Source organism: Ornithorhynchus anatinus, chromosome 3 (assembly GCF_004115215.2).
Source record: "Ornithorhynchus anatinus isolate Pmale09 chromosome 3, mOrnAna1.pri.v4, whole genome shotgun sequence".
NCBI classification, from domain to species: Eukaryota; Metazoa; Chordata; class Mammalia; order Monotremata; family Ornithorhynchidae; genus Ornithorhynchus; species Ornithorhynchus anatinus.
In genome coordinates this window covers 24448429-24470556 of record NC_041730.1, presented here as the reverse complement: position 1 = coordinate 24470556, position 22128 = coordinate 24448429, and the positions used below count along the sequence as shown (strand labels likewise).

Here is a 22128-nt window from a genome sequence, read left to right as displayed (position 1 = left end):
CCGGGGGCTGGGCCGGGGGCCCGGGCTCAGACGACGGCCTCTCCCTCCTGCGCAGTACCTGCGCTCCGGCACCTTCGAGGAGGAGATGCAGCTTTGGCGGCGTTTCCTGGATAGCAAAGTGCTGCTGTCCTGTGGCAAGGCCTTCGAGTGCAGAGAGCCGGGCTGGTTCCGGATCATCTTTGCCGACAAGACCCACCGGCTTCAGCTTGGTGAGCGCTGCCTTCCCCGACCCCACCTCAGCCCTCCTGCTGCTCCGCCTCCTCCCCACTGTCACTTTTCCTCACTCCCCTGCCTCCGGATCCCATCCGTCTTGCTATCTGGATGGGTCCGGCCCCACCCCTTCCCTCTCACCCCTCTTCTCTCCCCAACCCCCCGGTCCCACCCCGCTGCCAGACACCAGTCCCCCTTGCGGCCCGCTCTCCGGATCACCCCCGGGCGCCCTTGCCGCTTTGGAGCCGTGGAGCCGACCGGGCCTCCCTCCCCTCCGGCCCCCTGCTCTCCCCCCACTCCCAGGGATGCAGCGGATCCGGCGGGTGTTGGAAGAGCAGGAGCGGGAGCTGCTGGTGGCGGAGAAGCCGCCTCTGCCCCTCCAGCTCCCCGAGCAGGACGGCCGGGCGGACAGCACGGACGAGGTGATCTTCGTCTCGCGGCACCAAGAGCCGGCCGCCAGCTCCAAGCTGGGAGACCTCATCGGGCTGCTGCAGCAGCAGATGCGCTCATCTGACTGGCTGCAGAAGAACACGGTGGAGCAGTTTGCCCAGGACAAGCCCGAGGTCTTCGATATGTTCAACAAGCTGGTCGGAAAGCATTAGGGGCCCCCAGAGTGGCAGGGAAGGGAACGATTTGGCTTGAGGCTAGTGGCCCGTGGCCAGGGGTGAGTGCGAGGGACACGCCGCCCCAACTTGAGCCTGGCTTCTTTCTCTTGGAGGGGCGCAGCCGCCCCCTCTACCCTCCAGGCCCCTTACCTGGTCGGCCCAGGGAGCGAGCCTTCTGTATATTCAGAAATTAACTTGTACAGTTGCCCTTGGAGCAGTCACTTTGAACTGTAGTCCCTGGGTGAGGAGGTGACCCCGAGAAGGTGCCGGGGGCGGGCCAAGGGGAGCTATTTGCCCCTTCCCCAACCTCCTCTGGGAGTCGTCGGATGGTTCTTTTTTTTTTTTTAATCCGGTTTCTAATAAACGAGTTCCCGTTCTCTTCTAAAACACTGAGATTCGTCTCTTGCGTCCACCTCATTTCCTGTACTACGTCTTCTCCTCTGTGGAGTATGAGCCCCCTGAATGCTGACGTCTGGGAGCTGCGATGGGAGGGAGAAGACAGGAAGAGAAGGGGTGATCTTACCCTTCTGCTTCCTCAGGAAAGCGACACTACGGTGTCGTCTGGCAACACCGTAGTGTTGGTCTAGGGGGGTCGGAGCCGAGTGTCACCTAGTGGATTGAGAAGTGGATTAGAGACGTACCGAAACAGCCACTCCCCTCCACTGTTGTTCTTCTCCAGTCTCAGCTGCGGTGACCTTCCGTTTTCTCTTCCTCCCTGTAGTATCAGAAGAGATTGCTAGTCACCGCCTAGCCCCTTGGAGATGTGTGAATGCTGGCGTCAGACTGGCGCCTGCATCTCAGGCAGTAATACTCCCGGGTTACAAATGCTCCTTTCAGTCGACCGACGGGATTTTCTGAGCGCTTACTGTGTACACAGCACTCTACTAAGCTCTTGGGAGAGTACACTACAACAGACTCGGTAGACCTGTTCCCTGCCGACAGCTGGTATACAGTCTGGAGGCTTGAGAGCACCTCGGCGAAGTCCCACAGAGTTACTTTTTTCCCCCCTCAAAAGCTGTGATGTTTGACCTTTTCGGCCCAAAGCGCCAAACTGTAAATCCCTGGTATGAATTATTAGAGAGTCACGGAGCGCCGTGGGGGTCGGGGTGGGGCTGCCTGCTAACCCTCAGTTGTACCCTTCCAATCTCTCGTTGCTCCTCTATGCCTTTCCCTGATGATTTCTCCTTTACCAAATGTCTCTCCAATCCCTTAGATTCTAGCTCCGAGAGAAGCGAGGTACAGAGGAACCGCTCCTGGGTGCCAGGTGAGCAACTCTAACCTCTCCCTCCGTTGCCCTCCCCAGCAGTAGGTACCCTAGTCATCTTGAACCAGGAGTTTAATAATGTTGGTATTTGTTAAGCGCTTACTATGTGCAGAGCACTGTTCTAAGCGCTGGGGCAGATACAAGGAGATCAGGTCGTCCCACGTGAGGCTCACAGTTAATCCCCATTTTACAGATGAGGGAACTGAGGCACAGAGAAGTGAAGTGACTCGCCCACAGTCACACAGCTGACAAGTGGCAGAGCCGGGAGTCGAACCCATGACCTCTGACTCCGGAGCCCACGCTCTTTCCACTGAGCCACGCTGCTCAAGATTGCTACAGAGAAGCAGCATGGCTCAGTGGAAAGAGCCCGGGCTTGGGAGTCAGAGGTCATGCGTTCGAATCCCGACTCTGCCACTTGGCAGCTGTGTGGCTGTGGGCAGGTCACTTCACTTCTCTGTGCCTCAGTTACCTCATCTGTAAAATGGGGATTAAGACTGTGAGCCTCATGTGGGACAACCTGATTACCCTGTTTACCCCAGTGCTTAGAACAGTGCTCTGCGCATAGTAAACGCTTACAAATACCAACATTATTATTATTATAGATAGACCAGTAGAGAAGCAGCAAGGCCTAGCGGAAAGGGCGTGGGCCTGGAGGGTCAGATCTGGGTTATAAAACCGGCTCTGCCAATTGCTTGCTGTGTGACCCTGAAGTCACTTAACTTCTCTGTGCTTCATTTACCTCCATTATAAAATGGAGATTAAATTCTACTCCCTTCTAATTAGACTGTGAGCCCCAGGTGGGACAGGAACTGTTTCCAACCTGATAAACTTACCCGGCGCTTAAGAGAGTGGTGGGCACATAGTTACTGCTTAACGGATACCATAAAAATTTGGTGCTTGGCCCAGGAACCAGATTTCCCACCCAGAGGTCAGTCGGTACCGGGCCCCATTGGCCCGGCCAATTCTCTGAGATGCCCCACGCCAGCAGCTCTAGAATGCCCTTTTCCTTTCAGAGATAGATCAAGGGACACCAGGCAGTGGGGAGGTCTGGTGTCAACATTACACTGCTGCTCTCTGGGGAAGGTCAAATGAATAGATGACAGAAAGTGAGAATGGAACCTAATCAATAGTATTTACTGAGCCCTTCCCCTGCGCAGGGCACTGTACCAAGCGGTCGGGAGAGTACGATACAACAGAGTTGGTAGACACGTTCCCTGCCCACAGCGAGCTTCTAGTTTGAGAGCCGAGGCAGAGAGGGATAAGATTCGGTGCTTAAAATGGCGGTTTCGAGAACTGAATTTTTGCATGTACTACAGAGGAGTCTGTATCTACCAGCCATCTTCTCCGAGACTTTTTGCAGTTGGCAGTTGGGCTACTTCTGACTTTTTTCAACACTTCAATCTGAGCACTGAAGCCCTGAACTCATGTTCTGCAGGCAAAGAGAGCAGTTTTTTTCCATAATAAGGGTTATTTTAGGGGCCTGTTGATGAGAGGAACTGGGGAACAATTCAGTCAGAACTGCTTTTCTAGCTATCCGCCCAATGCTGTAAAATGGAATATAGAGTAGATTATATAGTCCGGTCCTCTAGCCTGAAAACACGTTGTGGGCGGGGAACGTTTCTACCAACTCTGATGTATTGTACTCTCCCAAGCACTTAGTACAGTGCTCTGCACACAGCACATGCTCATATACGATTGATTACAGGACTCAAAGCTGTAGTCTCAGGACCCCCTCGCAGGGTCGCCCCTGGAGAGTTTCCAGGACCCTACCAGTCTCGGCTGCGGGAGGGAGAGTCAAGCAGAGGCCAACCCATTCCATTCCTAGTTGGGCCAGTGGCTAGTGAGAGGAAGGCAATCTCCCACAGGTCCAAACTCGCCCATGCTGGGCATCCGCGGCACGGGAGAGAGTCGAGGGCGGAGACTCGAGTTTACTGCGCGGAAGGAGGCGATGGTAAACCACTTCCGGATTTTTCCCAAGAAAACTACGGCTACACTGCCAGAACGACCGCAGATGGAGAGCGGTCCATTCTGGGAGGGATGCGTCCCTTGTGTCGCTCTGGGTCGGAAACGATTCGACGGCATAAGACAAGACTCTTAGGACTCGGACTCATCTGTTCTCAGTGGGAGGCTACATCATCGTCATTATTATTAATTCCAGTCCTATGCACTTACAACACTTTAAATCGATCAAACGGGAAAGACACGAAGGCGTGGACCTGGCAGATCTGCTCTTGAGATTATGTAAAATTTGGATCGCCTCCTTAATCATCATCATAATTGTGGTATTTGTTAGCGCTTCCTATGTGCCAGTCACTGTACTAAGCACTGAGGTGGACACAAACCGGGTTGGACACAGTCCCCGTCCCACGTGGGGCTCACGGTCTCGACCCACATTTTACACATGAGGTAAGTGAAGCACAGAGAAGTAAAGCCCGAGGTCACAAAGCAGACAAGTGGCGGAGCCGGAGCGAGAATTAGAACCCATGACCCTAAGACTTCCAGGCCTGTGCAGCGTGGCTCAGCGGAAAGAGCCCGGGCTTCGGAGTCGGGGGTCATGGGTTCGACTCCCGGCTCTGCCACTTGTCAGCTGTGTGACTGTGGGCAAGTCACTTCACTTCTCTGTGCCTCAGTTACCTCATCTGTAAAATGGGGATTAACTGTGAGCCTCACGTGGGACGACCTGATTACCCGGTATCTACCCCAACGCTTAGAACAGTGCTCTGCCCATAGTAAGCGCTCAACAAATACCAACATTATCATTCACTATGCCACGCCGCCGCTTCTCATGTCATGCCCCTTATGTGGCTAGATTGTAAGGTCTTCGAAGTTGAGGTCTTTGAAGTCCCACTCTCAACCCCACAGGGCTCACGTACATTTCTTTATATATTATAAAGCATTCATATTCATTTCTGTCTCCCCCACTAGACTATAAATTTGCTGCGGGCAGGGAACGTGTCTGCCAGTTCTTGGTCTGTACTCTCCCAAGGGCTTATTCGGTTAGTAAGCCCTCGATAAATATAATCGATGATGAATAATATTTACTTGTTCTTACTGTCTGTTGACTGTGTACTAAGTGCTTGTGGGCAGAGAACATACCTAACGCTTCTGTTGTATTTTCCCAAGTGCCTAGGTCAGTGCACTGTGTTCAGTGAACGATCAAGAAGACCATCACGGTTTAAAGGAAAAAGACGCAATCCTTGCCCTCAAGATCATTTAATCAATCGGTGGTATCTACCGAGCGCTAACTGTTCTAAGAGCTTGGGAGAGTACAATATAACAGAGATGGTAGACGTATTCTATATTATAAATTCCTTATTTATTCGTGTTTATGTCTGTCCTTCCCTCCGGTCACATTATGGGCGGGGAATGTGTCTGCTAATTCTATCGTACTCTCCCAAGAACCTAGCACAGAGCTCTGCACATGGTAAGCACCCAGTAAATACCTTTAATGGATTGACTGATGTTCTCTGCCCACAGTGAGTTTACAGTCTGGGGGGTGAGCAGGCATGAAAATAAATTATGGGGAAATAACAGTGGAAAGAGACACAAAATTACTTTCAGATATAAGGAAAAATAGAATGGAAAGGAAACTAAGTGCTTAAATAATAATGTTGGTATTTGTTAAGCGCTTACTATGTGCCGAGCACTGTTCTAAGCGCTGGGGGAGATACAGGGTAATCAGGTCGTCCCACGTGGGGTGCGCAGTCTTAATCCCCATTTTACAGATGAGGGAACTGAGACCCAGAGAAGTGAAGTGACTCGCCCACAGTCACACAGCTGACAAGTGGCAGAGCTGGGATTCGAACCCACGACCTTTGACTCCCAAGCCCGGACTCTTTCCACTGAGCCACGCTGCTGTGTAAAGCGGTAAGCGCATTTGCGACAGGTGACCGGGAACGCGTAAATGCTGAGGTGGGAGTTGAGAGCACGGGAGCAAGCATAGAAATGCCAGAGAAAATAATAGAAGAACAGTCAGAAAATCTTAGAGTACCGGGGGATGTTGACTGAGGGTCATCTGAATTCCCTGATTATCGAAACATAAAGCTATTTTTGGTGAAAGCGGTAAAAATAACACTTGTTTGGGATACCGGATCACGCGCTAGTCCAAGCTAACAATTACCGGAGAGCCGACCGTTCTATCATCTGGTTTAGTCGTGATTCCAGTTAGCTCAGGAAATCCATCAATGGTATTTAACGGCTGCATCCCGTGAGCAGAGCACTACAGTCATTCAATCGTATTGACTGAGCGCTTACTGTGTGCAGAGCACTGTACTAAGCGCTTGGACTGTACAATTCGGCAGCAGATGGAGACAATCCCTGCCCAACAACGGGCTCGCGGTCTAAAAGGCTGTATTAAGCACTCGAAAATGAGTTCTCTCTTGTAGAGCGTCTACTTGAACCTCTTTACGTCGTAGGAATCTTCACGGGACCTTTAGGTTAGGCATCTCCAGCTCTGCCACATGCCTGCTGCGTGACCTTGGGCAGGTCACCTTACTCTTCCGTGCCTCAGTCTTCTCCTCTGCAAAATAGGCATATCAGCTCTACCTCTTAGACCGTGGGGCCCGAGTGGGAAAGGGGCCCCAGTGCTTAGTACAGTGCTCGGCATCCCAGCTCTGCCACTTGTCAGCTGTGTGACTGTGGGCGAGTCACTTCACTTCTCTGCGCCTCAGTTACCTCATCTGTAAAACGGGAATTAAGAGTGTGAGCCTCACGGGGGACAATCTGATGACCCTGTATCTCCCCCAGCGCTTAGAACAGTGCTCTGCACGTAGGAAGCGCTTAACAACTACCAAATATAGTGGACGCTTATAGCGTTACTGATATTATTATTAGCAATAATCACTAAATGAGGTGAAATTGAGACGGGTGCCATGACTTTAGTCTGGATTAATCTTGATTTACAGGGCTAGCTCACACTCTAGGGCACAACCAAAAAGTAGTTAGAAAGGATAACCAGGTCTGTACCCGGAAAAAAGTTCGGTGTCGTTAGGTGCGCCGCAGTGTGCCGTGCACAGACCACGCCTTCAAATTCGCTGATCGTCCTCATATTCGTTCGTTCGGTCTAATTTACTGAGCACTTACCGTGTGCAAAGCGCTGTACTAAGCGCCCGGGCAAGAGTAGAGAAGCAGCTTGGTGGAGTGGATAGAGCACGGGTCTGGGAGTCGGAAGGTCCTGGGTTCTGATCTTAGCTCTGCCACAGGTCTGCTGTGTGGCCTTGGGCGAGTCACTTTACTTCTCTGTGCCTCAGTTATCTCACCCGTAAAATGGGGATGGAAACTGGGAGCCCCATGTGGGGCAGTTTTTTATCCACCCCAGCACTTAGTACACTGCCTGCCATACAGTAAGTGCTTACTGTGAGCCCGTCTTCTAGACCGTGAGCCCGTTGTTGGGCAGGGATTGTCTCTATTTGTTGCTGAATTGTACTCTCCAAGCTCTCAGTACCGTGCTCTGCACACAGAAAGTGCTCAATAAATACGATGGAACGCATGACCAAATACCATCATTATTATTATTATCAATAATAGTAATATTATAATAATAGTGGTGTTTATTAAGCGCTTACTATGTGCGAAGCACTGGTCTAAGGGCTGGGGGGATACAAGGTGATCAGGTTGTCCCACATGGGGCTCACAGTCTTAAGAAGCAGCGTGGCGCAATGGAAAGAGCACGGGCTTTGGAGTCAGGGCTCACGAGTTCGAATCCCAGCTCTGCCCCTTGTCGGCTGTGTGACTGTGGGCGAGTCACTTCACTTCTCTGTGCCTCAGTTCCCTCCTCTGTAAAATGGGGATGAAGGCTGTGAGCCCCACGTGGGACAACCTGATTCCCCTGTGTCTACCCCAGCGCTTAGAACAGTGCTCGGCACATAGTAAGCGCTTAACAAATACCAACATTATTATTATTAAGTCACTTCACTTCTCTGCGCCTCAGTTACCTCATCTGTAAAATGGGGATGAAGACTGGGAGCCCCACGTGGGACAACCCGATGACCCTGTGTCTACCCCAGCGCTTAGAACAGTGCTCTGCACATAGTAAGCGCTTAACAAATACCAACATTATTATTATCATTAGAACAGTGCTTGGCACATAGTAAGCGCTTCATTCATTCAAGCGCTTAAATACCATTCTAATAATAATTCTTCTTAATTCTCCTCTCCTCTTCTCCTACTCCCTTCTGCACCGCTCATACTTGCTCCTTCACTCATTCTCTCTTCTTTCCCCACGGCACATATGTATACATCCGTGATCGATCTCTTCATTTATTTATTTATATTAACGTCCATCTCCCCCTTTAGACTGTGAGCTTCTTGTGGGCAGGGACTGCGTTGGAAGCGGTGTGGCTCAGTGGAGAGAGCACGGGGCTTGGAAGTCAGAGGTCGTGGGTTCTAATCCCGCCTCCGCCGCTCGTCAGCTGCGTGACTTCGGGCAAGTCAGTTCCCTTCTCTGGGCCTCGGTGACCTCATCTGTAAAATGGGGGTGAAGACCGTGAGCCGCCCGTGGGACTGTTGCCGACTTGTTCATTCCAAGCGCTTAGTACAGTGCTCTGCACATAGTAAGCGCTCAATAAATACTAAATACTATTGGAAGGGACAACCTGATCACCTCGTATCTACTCCAGTGCTTAGAACAGTGCTTGGCACGTAGTAGGCGCTTAACAAATACCACCGTATTATATGGGACTCTCCCAAGCGCTTATACAGGGCTTTGCACACAGTCAGTGTTCAATAAATACGATGAAAGTAAAAAGTAATTATTATTATTAATGATAAACGTGAGGCCCCCATTCCCTGGAGCTATAACTGCTTTATCGTTAACTCGATAATCACGAGGGCATTCGTTAAGCGCTGACCGCGAGCCAAGTCCCGTGCTAATTTGTCTAACCAAGTAATCTTTCACTCGGAGCCCCGTCCTACTGTACCCTCCCAAGTGTTTCCTACAGAGGCTCGGTGGAAAGAGCACGGGTTGGGGAGTCGGAGGTCATGGGTTCGAATCCCGGCTCTGCCACTTCTCAGCTGGGTGACTGTGGGCGAGTCACTTCACTTCTCTGGGCCTCAGTGACCTCAGCTGGAAAAGGGGGATGAAGACTGTGAGCGTCACGTGGGACAACCTGATGACCCTGTATCTCCCCCCGCGCTTAGAGCAGTGCTCTGCACCCAGTAAGCGTTTAACAAATAGCAACCACGACAGCGAGGGGGCGCTCAGTAAATATCACCGACTTCACTGACGTTAGCAGTGATTTCAGAGAAGCAGCGTGGCTCGGTGGAAGGAGCCCGGGCTTGGGAGCCAGAGGTCATGGGTTCGAATCCCGGCTCTGCCGCTTGTCCGCTGTGTGACTGCGGGCGAGTCACTTCACTTCTCGGTGCCTCGGTTATCTCATCTGTAAAACGGGGATGAAGACCGTGAGCCCCACGTGGGACAACCCGATGACCCTGCATCTCCCCCAGCGCTTAGAACAGTGCTCTGTACATAGTAAGCGCTTAACGAATACCAACATCGTTATTATCATGATTTACCTGGGCGCAGGCGCCGGGTGGGGACCCAACACTTGACAGCTCAGGGAGCCCGAGAGCTCGCTCGAGGGGGAGGGCGGGGTGTCCTCCCGCGCAGGCGCCCCCCCCCGCCCCCGCCGATTGGCTGGCACGGACGGGCCGCTCCCCGCGGATTGGCTGGTGCCAACGGGCCGCTCCCCGAGGATTGGCTGGCGCCAACGGGCCGCTCCCCGCGGATTGGCTGGCGCCAACAGGCCCCCCCGCCCCCGCCGATTGGCTGGGCGGACCGGCCCCGCCTCCTCGGATTGGCTGGCGCCAACAGGCCCCCGCCCCCCGCGGATTGGCCGGCGCCAACAGGCCCCCAGCCGCGGATTGGCTGGCGGCAACAGGTTCCGCCCCCGCGGATTGGCCGGCGCCGACCGGCCCCGCCCCCGGCCCCGCGGATTGGCCGGCGCCGACAGGCCCGTTCTTAGGAGTCCGTTCTTAGGCTGGGCGAGCGGGCGGCCCGGGCCAGTAGCCACGGTGTGCGGCTCTTCTTCGGGCGCATGGACGGGGTGGAGGCCGGGCGGTCCGGCAGGTAAAAGTTCAGATCCTCGTTCAGCAGCTGGGGGACTCTGGGCAAGCAGCGTGGCTCGGTGGAAAGAGCCCGGGCTTGGGAGTCCGAGGTCATGGGTTCGAATCCCGGCTCTGCCCCTGGTCAGCCGTGGGACCGTGGGCAAGTCACTTCACCTCTCTGGGCCTCAGTTACCTCCCCTGTAGGGAAGCAGCGTGGCTCGGTGGAAAGAGCCCGGGCTTCGGAGTCAGAGGTCATGAGTTCGAATCCCAGCTCTGCCACTTGTCAGCTGGGGGACTGTGGGCAAGTCACTTCTCTGTGCCTCAGTTCCCTCATCTGTAAAATGGGGATTAACTGTGAGCCTCACGTGGGACTGCCTGATTCCCCTGTACCTACCCCAGCGCTTAGAACAGTGCTCTGCCCAGAGGAAGCGCTTAACAAATACCAACATTATTATTATTATTATTAAAATGGGGATTAAGACTGTGAGCCTCATGTGGGACAACCTGATGACCCTGTATACCCCAGCGCTTCGAATAGTGCTCCGCACATAGTAAGCGCTTAATAAATACCAACGTTATTAAAAATGATCCAGTCAGCGGACTGAAGTGTGGACTGGAGCGGGGAGAGACAGGAGGCCGGGAGCTCTGCAAGGAAGCCGATGTACTAATCCAGGCGGGATAGGATGAGTGATGGTATTGACGTGGCAGCTGGGTTTCGAAGGTGGGACCGACAGGATTTAGTGATGGATTTTGAATGTGTGGGTTGAATAATCATAATGATGTTGGTATTTGTTAAGCGCTTATTACGTGCAGAGCACTGTTCTGAGCGCTGGGGGGGAGATACAGGGTCATCAGGTTGTCCCCCGTGAGGCTCGCAGTCTTAATCCCCCTTTTCCAGATGAGGTAACTGAGGCCCAGAGAAGTGACTGGCCCACGGTCCCACGGCTGCCAAGTGGCAGAGCCGGGAGTCGAACCCATGACCTCCGACTCCCAAGCCCGGGCTCTTTCCGCCGAGCCACGCTGCTTCGGAACGACGGAGGAGGGTCAAGGAAGATGCCAAGGTTATGGGCTCGTGAGATAGGAAGGATGGTGGTGCTGTCTACGGCGACGGGGGAAGTCAAGGGGAGGACGGGGTTTGGGTGGGAAGATAAGCGCTGTTTTGGACACGATAAATTTGAAGTGACGGGACGACGTCCAAGTAGAAACGTCTTGAAGGCAGGAGGCGGTGTGAGTTTGAAGAGAGGGGGAGAGATCAGGACTGGAGATGTAGATTTGGGTATGATCCGCATAGAGGCGGTAGTTCATTCATTCAATAGTATTTATTGAGCGCTTACGATGTGCAGAGCACTGGACTAAGCGCTTGGGAATGGACAAATGGGTATCGGAGACGGTCCCTCCCCTTTGACGGGCTTACGGGCTAATCGGGGGAGACGGACAGACGAGAACACTGGCAATAAATAGAATCAAGGGGATGAACGGCTCATTAAAACAATAGCAAATAAATAGAAGTCATGGGAGCGCATGAGTTCTCCAAGGGAGTAGGTGTAGATGGATAATAAAAGGGGACCCAGAACCGAACCTTGGTATTCTCCCAGGCAGTTAGTACAGTGCGTGACACAATAAATTAGTGGTCAGTAAATATCACCGATTGATCCTTAGAGAAGCAGCGTGGCTCAGTGGAAAGAGCCCGGGCTTGGGAGTCGGAGGTTAAGGGTTCGAATGCCGGCTCTGCCACTTGTCAGCTGTGTGACCATTGGCAAATCACTTCACTTCTCTGGGCCTCAGTTCACTCATCTGGAAAATGGGGATGAAGACTGTGAGCCTCACGTGGGACAACCTGATGACCCTGTATCTTCCCCAGTGCTCTGCACATAGTAAGCGCTTAACAAATACCAACATTATTCTTCTTCCATGAGCCTTCCTGCCCCCAACTGACTCCTTTAATCGTATTTATTGTGCGCTGTGTGTAGAACACATTGTACTAAGCGCTTGGGAGAGTACGATATTATTACGGTCTCGTTGGGAGAGTTGGCAGGCACATCCCCTGCCCACAGTGAGCTTATAGTCTAGAGGGCTATCTTACCCTATTCCTGTTGTGTATCCTGAGAACGTAGCCGTTGTTGTTCCGATGGCCTCGTTGTAGAACTGCTGGGGAAAGTGGGGAAAAGGACAGGCCCAATTTCAAGGGGCTCTTGCCCGGCTTTTGGAAGGAAAGGAACTTCCGGTCAGTAGTATTTACTGAGCATCCGCTGTGCAATCGATCGATGGTATTATTGAGCGCCGACTGTCTGCGGAACACTGTGCTAAGGGCTTATGAGAGTACAGTGTGACTCGGTAGACACATTCCCTGCCCACAGTGAGCTTACGGTCTAGAGGGGAGAGACAGACATTAATATAAATTGATGTCGGGTATGTACATGAGTGCTGTGAAGGCGGAAGGAGGATGAATAAAGGGTGCAGATTCAAGTGCAAGGGTGACACGTTGGGAGGAGAGGAAATGAGGGTTTAATCAGGGAAGGCTTCTTGGAGGAGATGTACTTTTAATAAGGATTTGAAGGTGTGGAGAGTGATCGCCTGTCAGATGTGAAGAGGCAGTTTGTTCGAGGCCAGACGGCGTGTGGGTGAGGGGTCGGCTGAGAGATCGATAAGTTCGAGGGACAGAGAGTTGGCATTAGAGGAGCGGAGCGTGCGGGCTGAGTTGTAGCAGAAAATCAGGGAGGGAAGGAGGAATGGTGATCGAACGAGCGTGCAGAGCACTGTAGTGAGCTCTCGGGGGAGTACAATAGAATTAGTGAACGTGATCCCTGTCCTCCGTCGATAAATCGTATTCATCGAACACTTAATGTGTGCAGAGCACTGTATTAAGTGCTTGGGAGAGTACAGTGTAACAGAGTTGGTAGACGTGTTCCCTGCCCACTCACGAAGCTTTCAGTCCGTCTTCGTTGGCAGCTTTCTGGAGCCAAGGGAATTAGTTCAAGAGCAGAAGTCAGTTGACCTACAGGCCAGGTGGGAAAGGAGCCCAGGTGCCCTAGAGTGCCGACTTGCAGAATCGGTCAAGGCTTGATCACTGCCAGGTACCGAAATCCCCAGAGCAATCACAAGCAAAGCATAAGCAAGGACGGTTTTGCAGTGAAGGAAAACAGTATAAACAAGTGATGTCAGCCTGCCAGATCAAAAGATCGGTCTCTCTAATAAAGGATGAGAAAGGAGGCGAAGAAATAGTTTACAACAGAAGCGGTAAGGCAAGACACCAAATGGCCCGGAACCGTTCCCTTTCACCTCTAGACCCCTTCCACCCCATCCTCTCCAGTGTTAGGAATAGAATGAAAGCAGGAGAATAAATCCTACGTGGTCCTCTTCGTCCAGATGCTCGGCAGTCTCAACTCCCTCCGCCCCACCATCCTCCAAGAACCTGCCCCCTGGCCTCGGGGATGGGCTATGTGGTGGATCTCCCAGGGGAACGGACGGCTATCGGTGGTGTGCTCCTGGAGCCGGGTTGTCCCAGACCACCAGTCCCCACCTCTCATCGCGCGGGAGCATTATCAGAAGGCTCCGGGACTCCTCGGAGATGGGCTACAACGCTTACCACGCCGACAAGTACGACGAAGACGAGAACCCCGATGTGAGTGTCCCTAATCAGAGACTTAAAAAGTGCCCCCTACCCCACAGTGTTTGCCCGGGGGAAGACCCTCAAATTGAAAGGGAGGCCCTGAACTATCTCCTGTTAAAGGGGCCCGCAGCAGGATTGATTGGGAAATGAGTTGAATCCCCCCTACTTGTTAGGAGGGGGGACCCTGGATTAGATTATTCCCATTCCCCTCCACTTCTTGCCATTTGAGCAACTCTGGACCCGGTGGGGGTCGGGACCCTGAACCTCCGTTGAAGAGTGAAACGTGTAAGCGACAGAGGAGGGAGTTTTTCTTTCCGCAGCTGAATGCGTCCCAGCGCTGCTGGGAATCTGTGCTTTTCACCTGGTACATCCTATTCAGATGATTGTGCCTCCTGCCAGTCCTGCTTCTTAGCTGGAAGTGTAGGATGGCGGAGAGGCCTCGGCGACCCTCATTCCTCAGTCCTGCCCTCTCGCCCATCTCCAGGGAATCATTAACCTCGCCACCAGTGAGAATAAGCTTTGCTTCGATCTGCTGTCCGAGCGGGTAGGTCTTGCCCCTGCCTGAGGCATCTGTGATGCTCTTAACTCTTGGAATCCCACAGAGGACACTGGGAATAAGAGGCCTGGCCTCCAGCTGGGAAAGCCACGGGGGCGATTCTTTCTAGGTGTTTCTGTAGACCGTGTTGGAGAGTGGGTATTTTCATACAGACGGTTGGAGTGGTTTTCGGGAACGCTTGGGGTGCAGATAAGCGGGTGATGTGTGTGGGTGTAATTCTGGATTATTCTTGGACCCCGAGTAAAGTGGTACATCGGAGTAAGGCAGCGGAGCATCCGTGGCCAAGGTGTAGCCTGGAAAGTTTGTTTCAGAGTAATTGCCCAACCGAGATGGGTGGAGAGTGTCAGTGTCTGTAAACATTGTTCGTGATCAGGATCCATGATCTTTCCCACCAGCTGAATCAGAAGGACATGCATCACATCGAACCGACCCTTCTGCAGTACGCTGACTGGAGAGGACACGGGTTGTAAGTCCCACCTTGGCCACTGGCCTGCCGGGTGACCTGGGGCAAGACACTTAACCCTCTCTTCTGTAAAATGAGGATAATAATTCGTCCCTCCCTTCTCTCTCACAGGGATGTCGTGAGGCCAAAAATGAGAGGTGATATGAAAACGGGTTGACATTGATGTGCCTATAATGGGGGGTGGGGAGGGGAATCTCGTGGTGGGACAGTGGAGAGGACTCAATAGCTGACTTTGGAACATCCAGCCTTGTTCCGTCAGGACTCTCCAGGTGGTTCTGGCTCCTTTGGATGGAGTGAGAGGGGCCTTCGGGCAGTGACTTAAATTCACTGTTGCCACACCCTGCTTGAACGGCATTGAGGATGAGCCTGAATTTGGGAGAATAACTTGGTTTCTTTTGTCCGTTGGCGTTTTTTTCAGCCTGCGAGAAGAAGTGGCCCGGTTCCTTACCTACTACTGCAAAGCACCGGCTCCCCTCAAACTGCAGAATGTAGGTAACCAAGCTCCTCAATCACACTGACCCCCCTGGATTCAAGCAGCTCTCCCCCTCCTACCTACCTCATCCATCTCCTACTACAACCCAACCCACACACTCTACTCCTCTAACACCAACCTGTACCTCTGTCCCTCCATCTCGTCCATCCTGCCGCCGACCCCTTGCCCACGTCCTCCCTCTGGCCTGGCCCTCTTTCTCCCTTCATATCTGACAGACCATTGCTTCCTCCACCTTCAGAGCCCTTCTAAAATTGCATCTCCTCCAAGAAGCCTTCCCTGACTAGCCTCCCATTTATCCAACTAACTGCCCTACCTTCTGCGTCGCCTGTGCATTCGGATCTGTACCCCTTAAGCACTCGTTGCTGATTTCACCCCCAGCCCCCTAGCAATCTGTCCACGTCCTTACACTCAGCCTTTGCTCCTATTTGTAATTTCTTTTAATGACTGTCTCCCCCGCTAGACCGAAAACTCTGTAAGGGCAAGGATCTTGTCTACCATCCAACTCTATTGGCTTGTAATTCCCCCAAGTGCTCAATAAATACCATTACTTGCTTGCTTGCATGCTTGCTTAACTCCCTACAGAAATAGTCGTTCGGTGCCAGTAAGGTCAGGTTGGCAGAAGGCTGAAGGGCCTCACCTAGTTCACCGCTCCAGGGGCAGTCCCTGCCCCGAAAGCAAAGGAGGGGACTCGGGCCCCTCCGTCTGAGGGCCGGGGGGAGGGCATTTGCTTTAGTTCCTCGACGGCCCTGGTGCCGCTTCGCTCCTGGGAACTGGATTCACCTTTGCCTCGGGGGCGGGGGGGTGACTGTCGCCGGCAGGTGATCGTGCTGAATGGCTGTACCGCTCTGTTCTCAGTGCTGGCCACCGTTCTTTGTGAGCCAGGAGGTGAGTGGGCTTTGAAACTGGGGTGGGGCCTGTAATACAAGAGTACCAGGAGGAGGGAGGGCCCAGGGAATGGGTCCTGGGGACATCAATGACATCGAGAAAACCACCTGGGACTGTCCAAGGCCTTTCTCCCTGCAAACTCGGGCCACTAAAACCGGGTGCGTTAGGAACAATCCAGGGATATTTCTCTTTATTCTTCTAGAGGGAGAAACTATGACCACAGAATCAAAGCTATTTGATTAAAATCAAACAGGGAGAAAGCATTCGAATAAGAACCTAGCCTTCCGGTCCTGGGCTTGGTCCCCAGCCCGACACAGAAATGTGAACGTCCACACTCTTTAGCGCAGTAACATCGTATCGTAGTGATGTCAGTGAAGTCTGTGGAGTAACTGGTCCATCCGACGTGGATGCTGGGGTTCTTGGAGTTTAGCATGAAACTGATATTACTACAGCGTTCCTGCCCAGCAGGTCCCGGGCAAGATTTGAGTGTCATGCTTTTCCCATGCGGAGAAAAAACTGGTTTGGAGTGTGGATAGTCTCCCCAGCTGAATAGGGTGGGAATGGGAGAAAGGCAGGGATCTGGGGAGGCGGAGAGAGGGGAGGGAAACCTGGGCAGGAAGGTGACCCTCCCTCTCCCTTTCTCCTGCCACTTTCAGAGGCTTTTCTGATTGCCACTCCCTTCTATGGGGCCATCACTCAGGATTTGTATTTCTATGGGAATGTCTGTCTTGCCTATGTCGATCTAGACAGCAAGGTAAGAGCTGCTTTTTTTTGCGGGGGGTGGCGGTTAATGGTATTGAAGTACTGACCGTGTGCCAGCCACTTTACCAAGCACTGGGGTAGATACAAGCTAATCAGGTTGGACACCATCTCTGTCAAACATAGGGCTCACAGTCTTAATCCTCATTCTGCAGGTGAGGTAATAAGGCCCAGAGAAGTGCAATGACTTGCCCAAAGTCACACTGCAGACAAGTGGCAGTTGCGATTAGAACCCAGGTCCTGACTCCCAGGCCCATGCTCTCTTCATTAGGTCATGCTGCTTCTCTCTCCTGCTGTTGACTCTCAGGAGCTCTACCTTTTCTAATGAGTCTAGAAAGGGCTAGGGTTTACTTTCAATCATTCATTCAGTAGTATTTATTGAGCGCTTACTATGTGCAGAGCACTGCACTAAGCTCTTGGAATGTACAATTCGGCAACAGATAGAGACAATCCCTGCCCATTGACGGGCTTACAGTCTAATCGGGGGAGACAGACAAAAACAACAGCAATAAATAGAATTAAGGGGATGTACACCTCATTAACAAAATAAATAGGGTAATAAAAATATATACAAATGAGCACAGTGCTGAGGGGAGGGGGAGGAGCAGAGGGAAAGCGGGGAAAGGGGACCTTTCTCCGCAGCTCTCTAAGGATAGCCCTTACTCTCTGTGTCTGGAGACAGAAAAGCAGAGGGGAATCTTCATCACAATGCCTCTGGTTCAGTTCCCTTCCCAAAAGACTGGTTCAATGGACCTGGATTCTAGTCCCAGCTCTTCCACTTGTCTGCGGTGTGTGACCTTGGGCAAGACATTTAATTTCTTCGTCCTCAGGCGCCTCATCTGCTAAATGGGGATGATGACCGGGAGCCCTCTGGGGAACAGGAACCGTGTCCAACCTGTGTTAGACCTTGTATCTATCCCAGCACTTATTACAGTGCTAGGCACACAGAAAGTACTTAGATACCATTTTAATCAAGAATCAAGGAATCTGGGTTAGAATCTCTGAGAGCCTTCCCAGCAGGCCTGAAATGACCCCATACTCTCCTGGATTCCCAGGAAGGCTGGAGGTGATTTGTGGGGGGTGGGAAGAGCAGCTGCCTGTAGGTAGAGGGGCCACACTGGTGGAGTTTGGTTCGGTGATGGCCAGGTTTCTTCCAGGTCACTGGAACAGACAGCCGCCCCTACCAGCTCACCGTGGAGAAGCTGGAAGCAGCCCTGCAGGGAGCCAGGTCTGAGGTGTGTGGCATGGACGGGTTCTGAGGGTTTTATAGGAGTTTGCAGGTACGGGCCGGATACCCTGCCAGTGATAGCACATGCTTGGGAAGATGGGAGAGGGATGACTTCAGGTGGGAGGTCTATCTGAACGTAAGCTCGGTCCTGTTGCCGGCCACTGCCTGGTGTAGAAAGGCCTGGTCCTTACGTGCTCCTATCAGCAGGCGACTGTGTAACTGATTTGGCGGCGGGGGGTGCGGAGAAGACATGCAGACTCTTTTCCCCGGCTTTTGCACTAGGTTAATAAGGCCAGGGACTAGGGTGGTGCAGTTTGCTGCTGTGGCCCTCTACGACCCCAGACATCTTCACATCCTGCCAACTCAACCACACCCTAAGGAAGATGGAGTTAACTGGAAGCCTCTGCTCAAGCTTCCACCCTTCTATTTCCTCCTTGTCCCCGACCCCAGCTCTCAGGCCTGCAAGATCCACTGGTCGAGGGACAGTGGAAAGTCATATATGTCTGTCCCAGACTTCTCTCATTCCAACCAGAAATAGAGAAGCAGCGGCAGCAGTGAGGTCCTGCCTCGGTCCCTCCCCCAGGCCTATGGGAAGAGTTGGTCCTAAGGAGCTGCTTGGCCTTAGCCGGGGGCAAGAGGAGATGTGGGTGAGGGTTTGGCTGGCCCCCGTCCCATTGACATTCTAGCTGGTTTCAGGGGACGAATGTCAAGGGCCTTATCCTCCTGAACCCCCACAACCCGCTGGGTGACATCTATTCCCTGGAAGAAATGCTGGACTTCCTGGAGTTTGCCAAGAGGTACTGACATCTCGCTCCCCGCACCGAAGCTAAGCGGGTCAGGGTGGAGCTGGGGTCAGAGTCGGCATGCCGAGATTGGTGAGGGGGTGCTGCGGCGGGGGTGGGATCTGCTCCCCGATGTCCCTGCGTTCCCAGAGGGGAAAGAAGCAGCGGGTCATCCCCGTGGGATGGATCAGGAGACGACGGGTTCCGGATTCAGGGCCGTTTCTCCCTCTGACCGCGAGTTGCCCTTGTCCCAGGCACGCTCTTCACGTGATCGTGGATGAAATCTACATGCTGTCAGTATTTGATGAGCCATCCCCTTTCCACAGCGTTCTGGGCATGGACAGGTGAGGCAGAGATGGCCAGAGATGAAAGCTGGAAACTTTGAGACACCCCTCTTTCCCCGGGGGTGTGCCTCCCACCTTAGGGACAAGCCCAAAAGCCCTGGGTACCAGGCAGTCAGGTGGCCTCCTCTAGGGGAAGCTCCCGGGTAGACCCTACTTGGGTTCAGAGGCCCTTTTCTCCCCTAGGACTTAGGATCTGTAACTCTGCCCTCTAACTTGCCTTCAGGCTCCCTGACCCCCAGAGGACCCATGTGATGTGGGGGACCAGCAAGGTGAGTGTTAATAACATTGACGATAAAAGTAGTGGTAGAATAGATGAAGCACTTACTATGTGCCAGGCACTGTTCCAAGCACTGCGATGGATAAAGGATGATCAGGGCAGACACACAGACCCTCTTCTACGTGGGGCTCACAGTCTAAGGGAGAGGGAGAATGGGTATTTACCCCCAGTGTTCAGACGAGGAGACTGAAGCACAGAGAAATCAAGTGACTTACCCAAGGACACCAGGCAATCAAGCGGCAGAGCCGGGATTGGAATCCAGGTCCTCTGACTCGGTCCCGTGCTCTTTCCATGAGGCCACACCTTTCTGCGGGTGCGGGGCTGTTGACGAGACTTGGGAAAGGAAAACAAGGCTGAGTTTCCCCAGGTTGTAGTGGAGCCATCCCGGGTGTATCTCCCTTGCAGGACTTTGGAATCTCAGGCATCCGCTTTGGCGTACTCTACACGGAGAACCAAGACGTGGCTAATGCTGTTGCCTCCCTCGGCTGCTTCCATAGCATCTGTGGCACTGTCCAGCACCAGATAGCCCAGCTGCTTCGTGACCAAGGTGGAAAGGGGATTCGGGGGCCTGAAGATGGGCAGGGACAGAACCACCGACGCGTGGGACGGTTGCCCGTGGGCCACTGAGATTTAGGGAGTCTGTCTTAAGGGACCCTCGGTATTCCAGTGGAGCCCTGCTTGGGAAGTCTGGGCCAAAGCAATTCCAAAAGTCCCAGAGCCTGGGTTTTACGACTAACCCTGTCTCTTGCCCTTGTCAAAATGCTGGGGACAGAACTTCCTGGGCCACCCATGGGATGAGGATGTGAGAGAAGGTATGGTTGGGAGAAATGCCATAGAGTAGGGGGAACTGAGGATGCCCTAAGCCTCTTCCCTCCTTCCTAAGGTGAATTCTGGTGCTCCGACAGGAAGGTGGAATGACTGGGGCAGGGTACAGTGATATGTATAATAACGATAACAGATATTGAAATCGTTATTGTTATAGTATTAAGTGCTGAGTGCTGGGCCAGACCCGAGATAACCAGATCAGGCCCAGCCCCGTTCCTACATGGAACACACGATCTAAGAGGTAGAGAGTGCTGTGGGCTGGGGAATGACACTACCTTTGGGCATCCTTCCTTCTGAGCAGACTGGATCGACCAGGTGTACCTGCCAGAAAATCACTCCCGCCTCAAGGCTGCTCACACTTACGTCACTGACCAGCTGAACAGCCTGGGGGTCCCCTTCCTCGACCGCAAGGCCGGATTGTTCATCTGGATCGACTTGAGCAAGGCGAGGGCCGAGGCGACCGTCGGCCAGCCGGCCGGGGACCTAGGGGTGGGCGGGTCTGGGCCTGGGAGAGGGGTTCTATCAACCGATCGATCCGTCTACGGTATTTAGAGAGCACTTACTAGGTGCAGAGCACTGAACTAAGCGCTTGGGAGAGTACAGTACAATAGAATTAGCAGACGCGTCCCCTGCCCATAAAAAGTTTACGGTCTAGAGGGGGAGATCTAGAGGGGGAAACAGACATTAATATAACTAAAGGAAGTTTTCTCCGTGGTCTCTCCCCCGTCTCTCCTTGTGTTCTTAGTACCTGCGCTCCGGCACCTTTCAGGAGGAGAAGCAGCTGGGGCGACGCTTCTTGGATAACAAGGTGCTGCTGTCTTGTGGCCAGGGCTTCAAGTGCAAAGAGCCTGGCTGGTTCCGCCTTATTTTCTCTGACAAAAAACCCCGGCTGCAGCTTGGTGAGCGCTTTTCCCCTCTCTCCCTTTAGCTCACAAAGGCCCTGGACTCCTCCATCCTTCCTTCTTTTCCCAGTCAATTCCCCCACCAACTTCACCCCTCTCCCTGGAGCCTCTCACCCACCTTCCTTCTCCCTGAGTAGTTGCACCCCTCCTCTCCCAGCTCCCTTCCCTTTATGTGGGGCCTTGTCCCTTTTCCTTCCCACCTAACTTCCCTTTCCCCTCCACCAGCTCCCATTTCAGGGCTCAATCTCCTCAGCTCCCTCCTTGCCTCCCCCTTCCCCCTCCACCACACCCCACCCACACAGCAGTTCTGACTCTTTCCACTTGGATCTCCCTCAGGGATGCAGCGGATCAGGCAGGTGCTGTCGGAGCTGGAGCTGCAGTCCGGGAATCTCCCGCCACCCTGCCAGCAGCCGGAGCAGAGCAGCAAACGAGGTCAAGGCGATCTCTGATTCTAGGCCAAGAAAGCTGGACTCTGGTTCCAAGCTGGGACATGGCCTAGTGGAAGGAGCACAGGCCTGGGAGTCAGAGGACCTGGGTTCTAATCCCAGCTCTGCCAATTGCTTTCTGTGGGGCCTTGGGCAAGTTCACCTCACTTCTCTGTGCCTGGGTTTCCTCAGGAATTGTCTCTATTTGTTGCCGAATTGTATATTCCAAACACTTAGTACAGTGCTCTGCACATAGTAAGCGCTCAATAAATACTACGGAATGAATAAAATGGGGATTCAGAACCTGTACTTCCTCCTAATTAGACTTTGAGCCCCCATGTGGGGCAGGGACTGTGTCCAACCTGATTAACCGTATATACCCCAGTGCTTAGAACAGTCCTTGGCACACGATAAGCGCTTAACAACTACCATAAAAAAATCAAAAACAAGAAAAACC

At 53.0% G+C, this 22128-nt stretch overlaps 2 protein-coding genes and 1 long non-coding RNA gene across 9 annotated transcripts in view; 2 read left to right on the top strand and 1 right to left on the bottom strand.

Annotated features, from left to right (window-relative positions):
* LOC100079242 (1-aminocyclopropane-1-carboxylate synthase-like protein 1) overlaps nt 1-1208 on the top strand; it is a 65919-nt gene extending 64711 nt beyond the window's left edge. For all 6 annotated transcript variants that reach the window (XM_029060563.2, XM_029060562.2, XM_039911423.1 and 3 more), the window contains 2 exons: nt 56-209; nt 514-1208. In XM_029060563.2, the coding sequence (XP_028916396.1) occupies nt 56-209; nt 514-812 (453 nt within the window). In that variant the 3' untranslated portion in view covers nt 813-1208. The remainder of the gene's footprint in view (nt 1-55; nt 210-513) is intronic.
* LOC103166382 lies at nt 1141-9655 on the bottom strand. Of its 2 annotated transcripts, none has more exons than XR_484838.4 (3): nt 9592-9655; nt 1457-1530; nt 1141-1294 (listed from the first exon to the last, which is right to left on the bottom strand). It is a non-coding gene; the product is annotated as an uncharacterized LOC103166382 (long non-coding RNA). The 2 variants fall into 2 exon arrangements; XR_003757887.2 differs by lacking the exon at nt 9592-9655 and adding an exon at nt 6200-6317.
* A 422-nt stretch (nt 9656-10077) lies between these two features.
* On the top strand, nt 10078-21807 carry ACCS (1-aminocyclopropane-1-carboxylate synthase homolog (inactive)). Its single transcript, XM_029059242.2, has 15 exons — nt 10078-10144; nt 13489-13744; nt 14217-14276; nt 14684-14754; nt 15170-15239; nt 16063-16129; nt 16786-16883; nt 18046-18123; nt 18813-18913; nt 19153-19242; nt 19466-19511; nt 19925-20066; nt 20646-20788; nt 21090-21243; nt 21583-21807. The coding sequence occupies exons 1-15, from the start codon at nt 10113-10115 to the stop codon at nt 21693-21695; spliced, it is 1521 nt and encodes a 506-aa protein (XP_028915075.1). The 5' UTR covers nt 10078-10112; the 3' UTR covers nt 21696-21807.
* The last annotated feature ends 321 nt before the right edge of the window (nt 21808-22128 follow it).